The sequence below is a fragment of the Lolium perenne genome, chromosome 4, assembly GCF_019359855.2.
Source record: "Lolium perenne isolate Kyuss_39 chromosome 4, Kyuss_2.0, whole genome shotgun sequence".
NCBI lineage: Eukaryota > Viridiplantae > Streptophyta > Magnoliopsida > Poales > Poaceae > Lolium > Lolium perenne.
The window spans coordinates 312,338,555-312,353,251 of NC_067247.2; the positions used below are offsets into that span (position 1 = coordinate 312,338,555).

A 14,697-nucleotide genomic window follows, 5' to 3' on the forward strand; every position below is an offset into this window, starting at 1 on the left:
TTGACATCAAACACACAAAACATAATGTGAGAGATGTTCTTTCAAAGTCACCATGACAATTAAACATGGATGGAAAAAAGCGTCTGGAGGAGCCCCTCGGAAGCCTCATGTCGAGAGGTGCGAGGTACTCGTTTCGGTATATGGACCACACCTTGTCGATTGTGAGGTTTCGTGGGGCAAATCCTTGCTTTGACATTGATCTCGTCGTGTCTCGGTGGTAGAAGCTATGTGCGATGACGTGCGGCAAGGAGGATGTTGGGTGGTTCTAGGGCGATGACGTGCGTCACCGTGTTTGTATAGAGACAAGGATGCTGCCGCGCATTTACGCCGCCACGTGGGGAAGACGCGACAACGACGAGACACGTCACCTGCCGCCACCTGGGGAACCGACAAGGTCTTTAATTGGCACCATTATTATGCAGGGCCGACCCGCCTTTCGGTATTCTATGTGCCATTAGCGCCGGTTGTTTTCCGGCGCCTCCAGGCCAACCCCGCCAACATGAGAATTTTTTAAGCAACGCCGAACCCAAATAGTTATTAGGGGACGTAGGTTTTTTTTTTGGCGCCTCCTTAAAGCTTTGATGAGGTCTTTGAGAACGCGACCGAAGATGCTCTAGAACATGTTCAAGTTCAAGGGCGGGCGATACGTCATTCGAACTAATCAGGAGTAATAATTACACTTTTTCAGGAAAAAATAAAGTAATAATTACACTTTTCAGGGAAAATAAATTTTTTAATACGGAAGTAATGATGACAATTAAACATGGGAGGAAAAAAACAAGAGAAGTGTACATTGGTAGCAATGGCTCATGTCACTTGTATTCTTTGCTAAAAAAATCACTTGTATTTATTGTTGTTGTCTTTTATACATACTTCTGCATGAACCTACACTGGCATGAGGTTGTGTTTTGATAAAGACTTGTACCGTACATACGAATTGTTTCTCCTTCACAGCAGTGGAAAAGGTAAGTGACACGGCAAGATGTGGATCACCTCACACTAGTGTGTACGTTTTCTAATAACTGTACGACGGTCTGGTACGAGTGCATGGCACCACGGATGAGATATTTCCATTTTTAGCATCCACTGGTCCTTGGATGAATCTAGACACCGCGAGAACAATGGTAACCGTAAAAGCCCTAGATTGGGAAAACCGAGCAGGCCAAAACAGTTCGGGAGGCGTACGAAACGGAGATAAGGTTGGCTGGCTGTGCGAAAGAAAAAAAAATATCTCGTACCCGGGCCCAGGTGTCATTGGCCGGCCGCGCCCCCATCGCGCAGCCGCACAACGCCAGCCACAGAAAAGTGGAAAAGCCTTCGCGTCGTCCGGGCGACCGGAAAGAATCCCTAAATATTTCCCCATTCGCCCTCCCCGTCCCCCTTTCCCACTCCACAACCCTCCTCCACCACCACCACCCTCCCCGTTGAAATCCGCGGCGGAGCGGATCGGCGTCAGATCGGAGACCCCCGCGCCGCGCCGATGTCCGGCCACCTGGGGAGGGCCATGAGCTTCGGGATCCCGGACCTGGCCCTCGGGCTGGTGCTCAACTACGTCGACGACCCCTGGGACCGCGACGCCATCTCGCTCGTCTGCCGCCACTGGAACAGGTTCGACGCGCAGAGCCGCAAGCACGTCACCATCGCCATGGCCTACTCCACCACGCCCGCCCGCCTCCTCCGCCGCTTCCCCTGCCTCGAGTCGCTCAAGCTCAAGGCCAAGCCCCGGGCCGCCATGTTCAACCTCATCCCCGAGGACTGGGGCGGCTCCGCCACGCCATGGATCCGCGAGCTCTCCGCCTCCTTCAGCTGCCTCAAGGTGCTGCACCTACGCAGGATGATCGTCTCCGACGACGACCTCGCCGTGCTCGTGCGCGCCAAGGCCCACATGCTCGTCTCGCTCAAGCTCGACCGATGCTCCGGCTTCTCCACGCTCTCCCTCGCCCTCATCGCGCGCTCCTGCAAGTAATTCCTCGGTTCCCCCTACCCCGTCCTCCTCCTCCTCCTCCCCTGCTTCTTCTCCTTCTTCACGGATGAGCGCGTAGATTAGCTTGCTTCCTTCCTCCTGCTTGTCCTCTACGGATGAATCGCTAGTACGTACTAGTTTCGCTTGTATTTCGGTGGATTTCCTCTTTCGAAATGGTGTTTCCTCCTCCTGCAACTAGTAATTTCTCGTTCCCGTGCTTGTTCTCGTTCACGGATAAGCATAGATTAGCTCGCTTACATACAGTTTCTCGCGCTTGTCCTGCGGGTGAATTACTGCTACGTAGTAGTTTCGCTTGTTTTTACAAGGATTTGCTCTTCGGTTATGGTGTTTTTCTTCTTGGATTGGAAAAGGTTAATGGATAGGATGTTCGTAAAGGGGAACCTATCCGATAAGGGTTTTTTTTCCCCTCAGAGAGAAAAGGGGAAAGTGCGTGTAACGTTTTGCTGTTACCTTTTCTTCACGATGTAAAAACATCTTGGTAGGAATTGGGGATGAACTCTAGCTTTAGAACACTACTGCTAGGAATACTTTAACTGCTGTAATTTCTGTTTTAACTTCCCGTGCTTGTTTGTCCTTCACAGATAAGCATAGATTTGTTTGATTGCAGTTTCTCCTGCTTGTCCTGCAGATGAATTACTAGTAGTTTCGCTTGTTTGTAGATGGATTTCCTCTTCGGAAATGGTGTTTTTCTTCTTGGAAAAGGTTGGTGGATGGTATGTCTGCAAAAGGGAACCTATCCGATAAGGGGTTTTCCCCTGAGACAAGGGGAAAAGTGCGTGTAGCGTTTTGCTGTAACCTTCTCTTCATTTTTCGAAATGGGGTATAACCTTTTCTTCATGATGTAAAAACATCTTTGGTAATCTTCGGAATTGTGGATGAACTTAAGCTTTAGAATACTAGGAATTGGGAATTGTGGACTTCAACTGCCGTAGTTTCTAGTTTGACAGTGAGTGCCCAACTTGTTTGATTCGCTGACACCTCTGTAAAGCATCCTGCTACTCTTAGGGATTGGGGATGAACTAACTTTAGAATACTAGGAATTGGGAAATGTGGACTTTAACTGCCGTAATTTCTGTTTTTAACTTCCCTGCTTGTTCTCGTTCACAGATAAGCATAGAATAGCTCGATTATAGTCTCTCCTGCTTGTCCCACAGATGAATTATTAGTAGTTTCGCTTGTTTTTAGATGGATTTTCTCTTTGGGAATGGTGTTTTTCTTCTTGGAAAAGGTTGATGGATGGGATGTTTGTAGAAAGGAACCCATCCGATAAGAGGGTCTATTCCATGAGAAAAGGGGAAAATTGCGTGTAACCTTTTCTTCATGATGTATATATATCTTGCTACTCTTAGGAATTGGGATGAACTCTAGCTTTAGAATACTAGGAATTTGGAAATGTGACTTCAATTGCCACAATTTCTGTTTGTGCTTGTTCTCGTCCACGGATTAGCATAGATTATTTCGATTGCAGTTTCTCATGCTTGTCCTACAGATGAATTACTAGTAGTTTTGCTTGTTTTTAGATGAATTTTCTCTTTAGAAATAGTGTTCGCTTGCTTTAGGTTGATTTCTCTTCAACAATGGTGTTTTTCTTCTTGTAAAAGGTTCATGGATGGGATGTTTGTAGAAGGGAACCCATCCGATAAGGGGGTTTTCCCTGAGAAAAGGGGAAACGTGCGTGCAATGTTTTGTTGCTACCTTTTCATGATATAAAAACAATCTGGGTACTCTTAGGAATGGGGGATGAATTCCAGATTTAGAATACTATGGATTAAGAAATGTGGACTTTAGCTGCCTTAATTTTTCCTTTCCTGTCTCCCGATCCTTGTTCTCGTTCACACATACACATAGATTAGCTTGATTACTGTTTCTCGTGCTGGTCCTGCAGATGAATTACTAGTCGTTTCACTTGTTTTTAGATGGATTTTCACTTCGGAAATGGTGTTTTTCTTCTTGGAAAAGGTTGGTGGATGGGATGTTTGTACTGCCTCCGTTTCAAAATAAGTGTCACAGTTGTCTAGATTCGAGTGTATCTAGACACATTTTTGTTGTGTAGATGCATCCGCATCTAGATAAAGTTGCGACACTTATTTTAGAACGGAGGGAGTAGAAGGGGAACCTCATCTGTGATAAGTAAGGGCTTTTTCCCTGAGAAAAGGGGAAAAGTGCGTGTAACGTTTTGTTGGAACCTTTTCTTCATGATGTAAAAACATCTTGGTACTTTTAGGAATTGGGGATGAACTCTAGCTTCAGAAATTCAGAATACAAGGAATTGGGAAATGTGGACTTTAACTGCCTTAGTTTCAGGTTTGACAGTGAGTGCCCAACTTGTTTGATCTGCTGACATTTCTGTAAAGCATCTTGTTACTCTTAGGAATTGGGGATGAACTCTACTAGGAATTGGGAAATGTGTACTTTAATTGCTATAATTTCTGTTTTAACTTCTTGTGCTTGTTCTCGTTCACAGATAGCTTGATTACAGTTTCCCCTGCTTGTCCTGTAGATGAATTACTAGTAGTTTCGCTTGTTCTTAAATGGATTTTCTCTTTGGAAATAGTCTTTGCTCCTGCAAGTGATTTCTCATTTCCCGTCTTCCCGTGCTTGTTCTCTTTGAAGATAAGCATAGATTAGCTCAAGTACATTTTGTCCTGCTTGTCGTGCAGATGAATTACTAGTAGTTTCGCTAGTTCCTAGATGATTTTCTCTTCGGAAATTGCGTTTTTCTTCTTGGAAAAGGTTGATGAATGGGATGCTTGCAAAAGAACCCATCCAATAAGGGGCTCAAGTGCGAGTAACATTTTGTTGTAACCTTTTCTATTATGTAAAAACATATTGGTACTCTTAGGAATTGGGGATGAACTCTAGCTTTAGAATACTTGGAATTGGGAAATGTGGACTTTAACTGCCGTAGTTTCTGCTTTGACGTGACTGCCCAACTTGTTTTATTCGCTGACACTTCTGTAAAGCATCTTGCTACTCTTAGGAATTGGGGATGAACTCTAGCTTTTAGAATACTAGGAATTGGGAAATGTGGACTTTAATTGCCGTAATTTATGTTTTTACTTCCTTCACGGGTAAGCATAGAGTGGCTCGATTACAGTTTCTCCTGCTTGTCCTAGAGTTCAATTACCAGTAGTTTCGCTTGTTTTTAGATGGATTTTCTCGTTGGAAATAGTATTTTCTCCTGCAAGTGATTTCTCATTTCCTGTACTCTCTTGCTAGTTCTCGATGACAGATAAGCATAGATTAGCTCGATTACAGTTTCCCGTGCTTGTCCTGCAGATGAATTACTAGTAGTTTCACTTTTTTAGATGGATTTTCTCTTCGGAAATGGTGTTTCCTTATTGCAATAGGCTGATGGATGGGATGTTTGTAGATGGGAAAAAGTGTGTGTAACGTTTTTTTTGTTACCTTTTCTTCATGATGTAAAAACATCCTGGTACTCTTAGGAATTGGGGATGAACTCTAGCTTTAGAATGTTAGGAATTAGGAAATGTGGATTTTAACTGCCGTAATTTCTGGTCTGACAAGTGAGTGCCCAACTTGTTTGATTCACTGACACTTCCGTAGAGAACTTCATATGATACTTGGCAGATGTTTGAAACAGAATTAGTGTTGTGAATTCCTTGTAAGAGCGTGTATTCGCAGGTTACTAGTTTAACCAGTTATGTTTGTTGTCATGTGCAGGAAACTGGATACATTACTTCTTGAGGAAAGCATAATTGCTGAGAAAGAAAATGATGAATGGCTTCGTGAGCTTGCTACCAGCAATACTGTCCTTGAGACGCTGAATTTCTTCTTGACAGATATCTACGCATCCCCTGAATATCTTGCCCTCCTTGTGCGCAATTGCCGAAGGCTGAAAATTCTGAAGATTAGCGAGTGTTCCATGCCTCAACTGATCGATTTGTTCCGTACAACAGAAACACTACAAGAATTTGCTGGGGGTTCCTTTGAGGACTATCCGGATCAAGGCGGGCAGAGTAGAAATTACAATAACTACTATTTCCCTCCTTCGATACAGCGCTTGAGTTTTAACTACATGGGAACAAATGAGATGCAGATACTATTTCCATATTGCGCTGCACTCAAGAAATTAGACCTTACGTTTACATTCCTTACCACAGAGGATCACTGTCGGTTAGTCCAGCGCTGTCCAAATCTTGAAGTTCTGGAGGTATGTTCTGGCAGACTATGTTGCATGATTTTTCCTTTTGCTATCTTTCCTGTTTGTAGGTTGGATAGTGAATATACTGCCTCAAACGTGTTATGCTGATAATTTGTTTCCGTTTTGAATTTGAACAGGTGAGAGATGTGATAGGAGATCGAGGATTAGAAGTTGTTGCACAGACCTGCAAGAAATTACAGAGACTCAGAGTAGAGAGAGGAGATGATGACCAAGGAGGTCTTGAGGACGAACATGGTAGAGTCACACATGTGGGATTGATGGCTGTAGCTGAAGGCTGCCCTGATTTGCAGTACTGGGCGGTACATGTGTCTGACATTACAAATGCAGCTCTACAAGCCATTGGTACGTACAGCAAAAACCTGAACGACTTCCGACTTGTCCTGCTTGATAGACAACCGCAGATAACCGAAATGCCCCTTGACAACGGGGTTCGTGCTTTGCTGAGTGGATGCACCAAACTCCAGAGGTTTGCATTTTATGTGAGACCTGGAGCTCTATCTGATGTTGGCCTTTCCTATGTTGGTGAATTAAGCAAGACCATCCGCTACATGTTGCTTGGAAATGTTGGGAGTTCTGATGATGGACTGCTGGCATTCGCAAGAGGATGCCCAAGCTTGCAGAAATTGGAGCTAAGGAGTTGCTGCTTCAGTGAACGTGCAATTGCTCTCGCGGCGTTACAGCTGAAGTCACTCAGATATCTGTGGGTGCAGGGATACTTAGCATCTCCTACTGGTGGCGAGCTCATGGCAATGGTACGCCCCTTCTGGAACATTGAGTTTATTGCTGCACCAAGTCAAAGCCAGCCAGGCCAGGCACAGATTCTGGCATACTACTCTCTGGCTGGGGCTAGAACAGATTTACCTCCGTCGGTTATTCCCCTCCATCCATCTGTTTGAATCTAAAAGGTCAACCAGTTTGAGTGTACATACATGTTTTTGATGCCAGACTACTCTCTGGATAGGGTATAGGATGTTTGAAATGTCCACAAACCTGGATGCTCTATTACAACAATGATATTCCACGGCACAGGGCCAATCACAGAACTGAAAGCTCGAGGATAACAGATTACTCCGAACTGTCTTCATGGATTTACTATACCATTTTGACAATGCTCAGGCACATTTTTGTAATAATGTGACCATTTTGTACTGTTCTGTGGCATTTTTCTCTTCAGTTTTGCACCAACTGTATCATTGATCTACGAATGACCATGTCAGATTTGTTGTACCGTCTGTAATTTGTGCACAATGTTTTGTATCACCCATGATTATCTGGGACTTGGGCTGGAACTTAGCTGCCATTTGTCCCCTGCTTTGCTTGTCACTGTTTTCTGACTTATTGTCTGTATCTGAACTTAACATGTTGCGTGTTACAGCGTTGCAAGTCCGAGAGGCTATGTGGAGCAACTGCAAAAGCAAGCTCCGTAGCACCTTCTCGGTTCAAAGTAAACTTAACAAGATTTCAGAAAGATATAGATTTAGATTCTATCCATAGAATTGTTTCTATTTAGGTTGTTTCATTTGTATGGCTAGAGTACCTTAGAGCTTCTGCTTGATTGAGGAAAACTTTTTTCATCCACTCAAAAGTTCTTTCTCTGGTTCATTTGTTATTTATGTAGTGTCGAACTCTCTTTCATCCAAATTCTTACACTAGAAAAGATCTTCTCACAAAGAACTCATCAGTAGAATGTATGCCAGTCCAGCAAATACTGGATCACAAGTACTATATGGGCACGAAATTAGCAAAATATCAATATCCAGTACAACATAACATCAACATACATACTCTTATGTTTTGTATGTTCAGAATAAAGACAATATAGTTCTGCACGTCCTACATGAGCGCAACAGAGGTTGCTACATAGCATTATAAATCCAGGGTTTCGACAAAATACGGTGGCGTTGCTGCCTAAACCATCAGGCGCTAGATGAGCTGGAGCGCTCCCTAGAAACAGACCTCGAGTAGGAGCTGCGGCTGTGAGCATAGCTTTCCCTAGAATGTCTCTTGCCTGATGACCTGCTGCGCGATTGCTTGACTTCCTCGTCATATCCTTTCCTCGGAGAACAGCTCCTCGATTCTTCTGATACTGGAGAGCAGCTGCGCGAGTAGCTCGTGCATGGCGACACACTTGGAGAATAGCCGCGTCTTCCGTCCCTAGGAGAAGAGCCCCTGCTGTAGTATGGTGAAACAGAACGGCCATAGGAATGTGACCTCCGCCTTCCGTAATGGTAGGGAGATCTCGAACGGTAGCGGTGACCATGGCGACGTGAGTAGTATGACCGACGCCTGTCATAGGGAGAGTATGATCTGTGCCTTCCATATGGTGAGTATGATCTGCGCCTTTCATATGGAGAGTTGGACCTGTCGGAGGGACTGCATGATCTCCTTATGCCATAAGGTGAGTAGGATTGCCTCCTGTCATGGCGAGAGTACGATCGTCCTCTGCTATAAGGAGAATAAGACCGCTCCCGCTCCCACTCAGGAGAGTACCGTGAGCTGTAACGGTCTCTCCTAATAGGGGACATACTTGGGTAATACCTCCGTCCTGGTATCACCATATATAATATAATGGTATGTCAATGATCGGTGATATAAAGAGATAGTCAAGGTTGCTTACTTTCTAGCACATAATAATGGTGCTAAGACGTTCAAGATAAATCAAGTCACAACAGCTTACCGCGTGACGATTTGGAGCCAAGATACCTTCCAGGTGTTGGGTTTCGACCTCGTCTTCTCTTTGCCTGTGGAGTAGGGAGCAAAATTAGTACTAGTTGTCTTTCACATCAAAAGCATGATCAAATAATATTGGGAATCTGAAGAACACAAACAATATGGAAATAATATGATGTTAGGTGTACAACCCTTTGGTTGAGGTAGCATGGTTTCGTTCTTAGGTTGTGTATCTTTTGAATTTGATGCGGAACAGCTGCGGGCATCTACCTGCTGCTGTCAACAAAATCTTGAAACAAGAAGAGCACTCAAATATTCAGCTGCGAAGGCTAATGTGTACGTACAAAATCCACCCCATATAGAAGGAAAATTGAAAAATATCAGGGGAGTAACAATCTTGTGACAATACCTTCTCAACAGTAATGACACGACCTTCCAGCACAGAACTGTCCAAATACTTGATGCAGCGTTCTGCCTCCTTGAGAGTGGCCATGGTAACAAATCCAAAGCCCCGTGATTCCCTTGTCCATGGGTCAAGTACTATACTTGCATCGATCACCTGTGGCACAGCCAGCAGAAAGAAGTTGTGGAGTCGTTAGCAATCTATTTCATATGTATACAACTATTTCCCTCCGCAAATATGTCCGCAAAGGTTACCTCTCCCTCAGCAGAGAAGTGCTTCTCCAAATCTCGATCTGTTATACGAGATGACAGACCAGTCACATATAGATTGTTCCCAGGGTTTTCAATGTCACTTGAATCCACACTCCTACATATTAGATACAGTAAATAACTCAATAATATTACAAGAGACAGAAATACCTAGAGTACAAAACCTAGAACAAAGGGACAAACATATTAGTGATGTCAAGGATAAAGACATACCTAGAACGACTCCTATACCTGGAGTAGCTACTTTGCCTGCATGAAGATGGAGAATAAGAGCAGGGTTTAGTTCCTCTAGTTACAGAGATCAATAATGATAATAACATATCTGAACTTATGAAAGAAACAAAGTGTGGAAAGTCATAATGCTTACCTTGATCCTCTTGAGTACGACATCTGCAAAACAGACAGATAAATGAATCAATAACCACCAGACAAACTCAAATATACATAAGAAGCACGATTTTTTTTAAAAAAGCATGCAACTAAACTTTTAAGTATTGTGCCTGTGCAACATACTATGCTGCATAGTCTATTCTGAGCTGCACATGGAAGTTTTTGTCAGCTGAATAGCCCAGTTTCAGGCGTGCAAAAAACCATGGATCAATTTGCAGGAACAAAGATAGATTCTTTTTTGGCACCACTATCTGAATTTATTAGTTGCAGCCCTGGGCAAACTTATTTCCTTACAGGAGGTGGCCACGATCTTATTATACGGAGTACATGTATTTCCAAATTGTTTCTCATCGATGTTCTTTTGCATATACTGGCACAAAATTTTGGTTGTCTGAAAGCCGGATACTTAATAGCTGCAAACCTTATTTTGTATTCAGTTCACGGTCAAAAATGCGTTCCCACAACAGTTTCCTTCCCAACAATTCAAAGATCCCATATAACTGTGCTTATTCAGTGAAATATGTTATCCCACGCCCTGAATGGGTAAAAACTAAAAAAAACTGCTACACCGAGAGGGTCTCCGTTTAACTTGCTCGTGTCATGTATAGATCTAACGAGTTTGCAAACCATTCCTTGAAAAAAATGAGTTTGCAAGCCAGGATTTGGGATATCTCGACCCTGACCTACTTATATTTTCTAATGGCGTGTGTGCGGCTTATGGCTCTCTACGATCTGCAGGTTATGATCTTTGTGCAAAACTATGAAAAAATCAAACTAGAACTGAAATCCGGATGAACACGCAACAACATCACTCAATCAAAAGTATCGTATGCTACTGACGAAACATGAGAAGAATCGGAGGAAATACCTTTCTTCGCCTCTGCGATCCGGACCTCCGAAGCCTCTGCTTTCGTCTCTGCCTCTGTCAGTTTACGACTTGCGACACACCGCCTCTCCTTTCCCGTCGGGTCGCGCACGCGCGTGTGGAATAAATGGAGGTAGCCTACGTCCTACGGGAAGGTTCTGGAGGAAGGCGGACGCGAAACTTTCTCAAATCCGGTTGAATCGGATGAGCGCACTGCGCACGCACCGCACGGCGCCGCCTTACGTTCAAACACCTGGCACCTATTCAAGCCATCAGTTTTTCCTCTTTTTACCCGTTTTCCTGAGTATGATTTTAGTGGGTTTTCTTTTCAAGTAAAATGCCTACGAACCCATGTCTTTGAGACACTTGTCACACAAATACTGCTTTGTCAAAAGCTTATTGGGGCAGAACATGATACCCTCCCTGAGCATCTCTAGTTTGACAAAAAAATCAGAAAGGCGGAAATCTCCCGCGGTATGTTTTCTTTACATTGATGGTACCAGAAATAAATCGAGATGCCAAAAGTGACTCAGGCTACGAAAAGAATCCTTACAAAACTCTATCGCTTCGCTCTGTCTCGCTTTCTCTAGAATCTTTAGAAAAAGGAAGGCTTTAGCTCCAGTGTCCACCCTCTAAATTTTATTCTATTTAGAGCATGTCTAATAACGCCTTATTTTTCTACCCCTTAAAACGCGAGTAGAGCCCTGTATTCACTTTCCGTCGGTCGAAAACTCGTCCGAACTAGCAGACCCCGTATTCCCACCCCGTAAAACGGAATCCTACGGAATATTCTGTTTTCAGCGGCGGCGCACGGGTGGCTATGGCGGCGGCGCGGGGAAAACGGTTGGGGATTCTGAAATGTCCGCGCGCCTGGCTGAAATGGGATGAGGGGTTGGCCCTGTATTCAGCCTCCCGCCCCGTACAAGTAAGAGGCGAAGAGCCGCCCCGTAGCCAAAACTGTAAAAAATCAACGCGGGGGCCTGTTTTACGGGGTCTGCTAGACGGCCGGGTAGCACCCAATCCCTTATTTCGGCAGTTATTATACGGTTTCGGCCCTTTTAAGGGGTCTGTTAGACATGCTCTTAGACGGCTAGGATCTACTGATACCCCTTTGTGGGTTGACTTAATGTGTGTGTTTGGTTCTTTGCCCATGTACGGGATGGTATGAGATAAAATATATTTACTTAACGATTAATAGAAAATGGTAAATTTGTCATTAACACATCAGTTAATATGTAATTAACCGGACCTTTTCCATTCACGGCGGAGGCCTGATACGTCTCCGACGTATCGATAATTTCTTATGTTCCATGCCACATTATTGATGATATCTACATGTTTTATGCACACTTTATGTCATATTTATGCATTTTCTGGAACTAACCTATTAACAAGATGCCGAAGAGCCGATTCTTTGTTTCTGCTGTTTTTGGTTTCAGAAATCCTAGTAAGTAAATATTATCGGAATTGGACGAAATCAACGCCCAGGGTCCTATTTTGCCACGAAGCTTCCAGAAGACCGAAGAGTCAACGAAGTGGGGCCACGAGGTAGCCAGGAGGGTAGGCGGCGTGGCCCCACCCTTGGCCGCGCCAACCTGTCTCCTGGGCCCCTCGCGACGCCCCCTGACCTACCCTTCCGCCTACAAATAGCCTTCGTCGCGAAACCCCCAGTACCGAGAGCCACGATACGGAAAACCTTCCAGAGACGCCGCCGCCGCCAATCCCATCTCGGGGGATTCAGGAGATCGCCTCCGGCACCCTGCCGGAGAGGGGAATCATCTCCCGGAGGACTCTACGCCGCCATGGTCGCCTCCGGAGTGATGAGTGAGTAGTCTACCCCTGGAATATGGGTCCATAGCAGTAGCTAGATGGTTGTCTTCTCCTCATTGTGCTTAATTGTCGGGTCTTGTGAGCTGCCGAACATGATCAAAATCATCTATCTGTAATGCTATATGTTGTGTTTGTTGGGATCCGATGAATAGAGAATACTATGTTATGTTGATTATCAATTTATGTCTATGTGTTGTTTATGATCTTGCATGCTCTCCGTTATTAGTAGATGCTCTGGCCAAGTTGATGCTGGTAACTCCAAGAGGGAGTATTTATGCTCGATAGTGGGTTCATGTCTCCGTGAATCTGGGGGAGTGAGAGAAACCTCTAAGGTTATGGATGTGCTGTTGCCACTAGGGATAAAACATTGATGCTATGTCCGAGGATGTAGTTATTGATTACATTACGCGCAATACTTAATGCAATTGTCTGTTGTTAGCAACTTAATATTGGAGGGGGTTCGGATGATAACCTGAAGGTGGACTTTTTAGGCATAGATGCATGCTGGATAGCGGTCTATGTACTTTGTCGTAATGCCCAATTAAATCTCACAATACTCATCATAATATGTATGTGCATGGTCATGCCCTCTCTATTTGTCAATTGCCCAACTGTAATTTGTTCACCCAACATGCTATTTATCTTATGGGAGAGACACCTCTAGTGAACTGTGGACCCCGGTCCAATTCTCTATACTGAAATACAATCTACTGCAATACTTGTTCTACTGTTTTCTGCAAACAATCATCATCCACACTCTACATCTAATCCTTTGTTACAGCAAGCCGGTGATATTGACAACCTCACTGTTTCGTTGGGGCAAAGTACTTGGTTTGTGTTGTGCAGGTTCCACGTTGGCGCCGGAATCCCTGGTGTTGCGCCGCACTACATCTCGCCGCCATCAACCTTCAACGTGCTTCTTGGCTCCTACTGGTTCGATTAAACCTTGGTTTCATACTAAGGGAAAACTTGCCGCTGTACGCATCACACCTTCCTCTTGGGGTTCCCAACGGACGCGTGTTGTACGCGTATCAAGCTCTTTTTCTGGCGCCGTTGCCGGGGAGATCAAGACACGCTGCAAAGGGAGTCTCCACATCCCAATCTCTTTACTTTGTTTTTGACTTGCTTAGTTTTATTTACTACTTTGTTTGCTGCACTAAATCAAAACACAAAAAAAATTAGTTGCTAGTTTTACTTTACTTGCTATCTTGTTTGCTATATTAAAAACACAAAAAAATTAGTTACTTGCATTTACTTTAGTTATTTCATTATGTTTCCTTCTAATTTTACCGTAAAAGACATGCCGGTAGGACGTGGGTCTATAATTGGGAGAAATAATATAGAAGAATTTTTCAATCATGTTAGTACCGTTGAAGATTTTGAAGATAGACACTTGGTAGACCTTGCTCCTACTTATGAAATTGCTGCTGCTGCTTTAGTTCGCATGTTGGAAACTAAATTTGTTGATCTCAATCCTATAATCCAACACATGTTTCTTACACTCGGTGATATGGAAGAAGGGGAAAAGAAAGATTTTGTTTTAGAAACCCTTCTTAGAGAATTTGGTGGTATAGCAAGAGAGGCTAGAAAGGTCTTTATTAAATATAAGATGCTTGGTTCTTATACCAATTTTGTTAGTATCCTTGAAAAGATGGACATGGAGAGAATAAGGTACACTAACAATATTAATGAAGGTGGGGAGATCAAAGCACCAATACCATGTAAGTTTCTAGCGATGAATGATGCACTAGAAAATAACTATGCTTGGCTTGTTCCTGAAAATTTGTTTGATGAAAGTAGCAAGCCCAAGACTAATGAAAAGGGAGACGCTAAAACTTATGTATCCAATATACTATGCATGGTTGAGAAAACTCCACACCCCGCTGTAGACGCATCATCTCTTGATAACACTTGATACACACTTTCTGCGCCTAGCTGAAAGGCGTTAAAGAAAAGCGCTTATGGGAGACAACCCATGTTTTTTTTACTACAGTACTTTGTTTTTATTTTGTGTCTTGGAAGTTGTTTACTACTGTAGCAACCTCTACTTATCTTAGTTTAGTGTTTTGTTGTGCCAAGTAAAGTCGTTGATAGTAAGGT

At 43.8% G+C, this 14,697-nt stretch overlaps 2 protein-coding genes across 2 annotated transcripts; one reads left to right on the forward strand and one right to left on the reverse strand.

The window, feature by feature from the left end:
• Positions 1-1,334: 1,334 nt before the first annotated feature.
• On the forward strand, positions 1,335-7,463 carry LOC127296136 (coronatine-insensitive protein homolog 2). Its single transcript, XM_051326165.2, has 3 exons — positions 1,335-1,962; positions 5,669-6,158; positions 6,287-7,463. The coding sequence occupies exons 1-3, from the start codon at positions 1,481-1,483 to the stop codon at positions 7,064-7,066; spliced, it is 1,752 nt and encodes a 583-aa protein (XP_051182125.1). The 5' UTR covers positions 1,335-1,480; the 3' UTR covers positions 7,067-7,463.
• Positions 7,464-7,897: 434 nt separating this feature from the next.
• On the reverse strand, positions 7,898-10,928 carry LOC127296138 (uncharacterized). Its single transcript, XM_051326166.2, has 7 exons — positions 10,771-10,928; positions 9,880-9,902; positions 9,726-9,761; positions 9,498-9,609; positions 9,250-9,399; positions 8,848-8,911; positions 7,898-8,715 (listed from the first exon to the last, which is right to left on the reverse strand). Exons 2-7 carry the CDS (start codon positions 9,900-9,902, stop codon positions 8,087-8,089), a joined length of 1,014 nt encoding a protein of 337 aa, XP_051182126.1. The 5' UTR covers positions 10,771-10,928; the 3' UTR covers positions 7,898-8,086.
• Between the last annotated feature and the right edge of the window lie 3,769 nt (positions 10,929-14,697).

Coding starts and splice junctions, on each gene's coding strand:
- LOC127296136 (XM_051326165.2), top strand. CDS start 1,481: ATGTCCGGCCACCTGGGGAGGGCCATGAGCTTCGGGATCCCGGACCTG. Junction 1,963..5,668: donor CTCATCGCGCGCTCCTGCAA/GTAATTCCTCGG, acceptor TGTCATGTGCAG/GAAACTGGATACATTACTTC. Junction 6,159..6,286: donor CAAATCTTGAAGTTCTGGAG/GTATGTTCTGGC, acceptor GAATTTGAACAG/GTGAGAGATGTGATAGGAGA.
- LOC127296138 (XM_051326166.2), bottom strand. CDS start 9,902: ATGTCGTACTCAAGAGGATCAAG. Junction 9,400..9,497: donor ACTTCTCTGCTGAGGGAGAG/GTAACCTTTGCG, acceptor GCTGTGCCACAG/GTGATCGATGCAAGTATAGT. Junction 8,912..9,249: donor GTGTCATTACTGTTGAGAAG/GTATTGTCACAA, acceptor CCTACTCCACAG/GCAAAGAGAAGACGAGGTCG.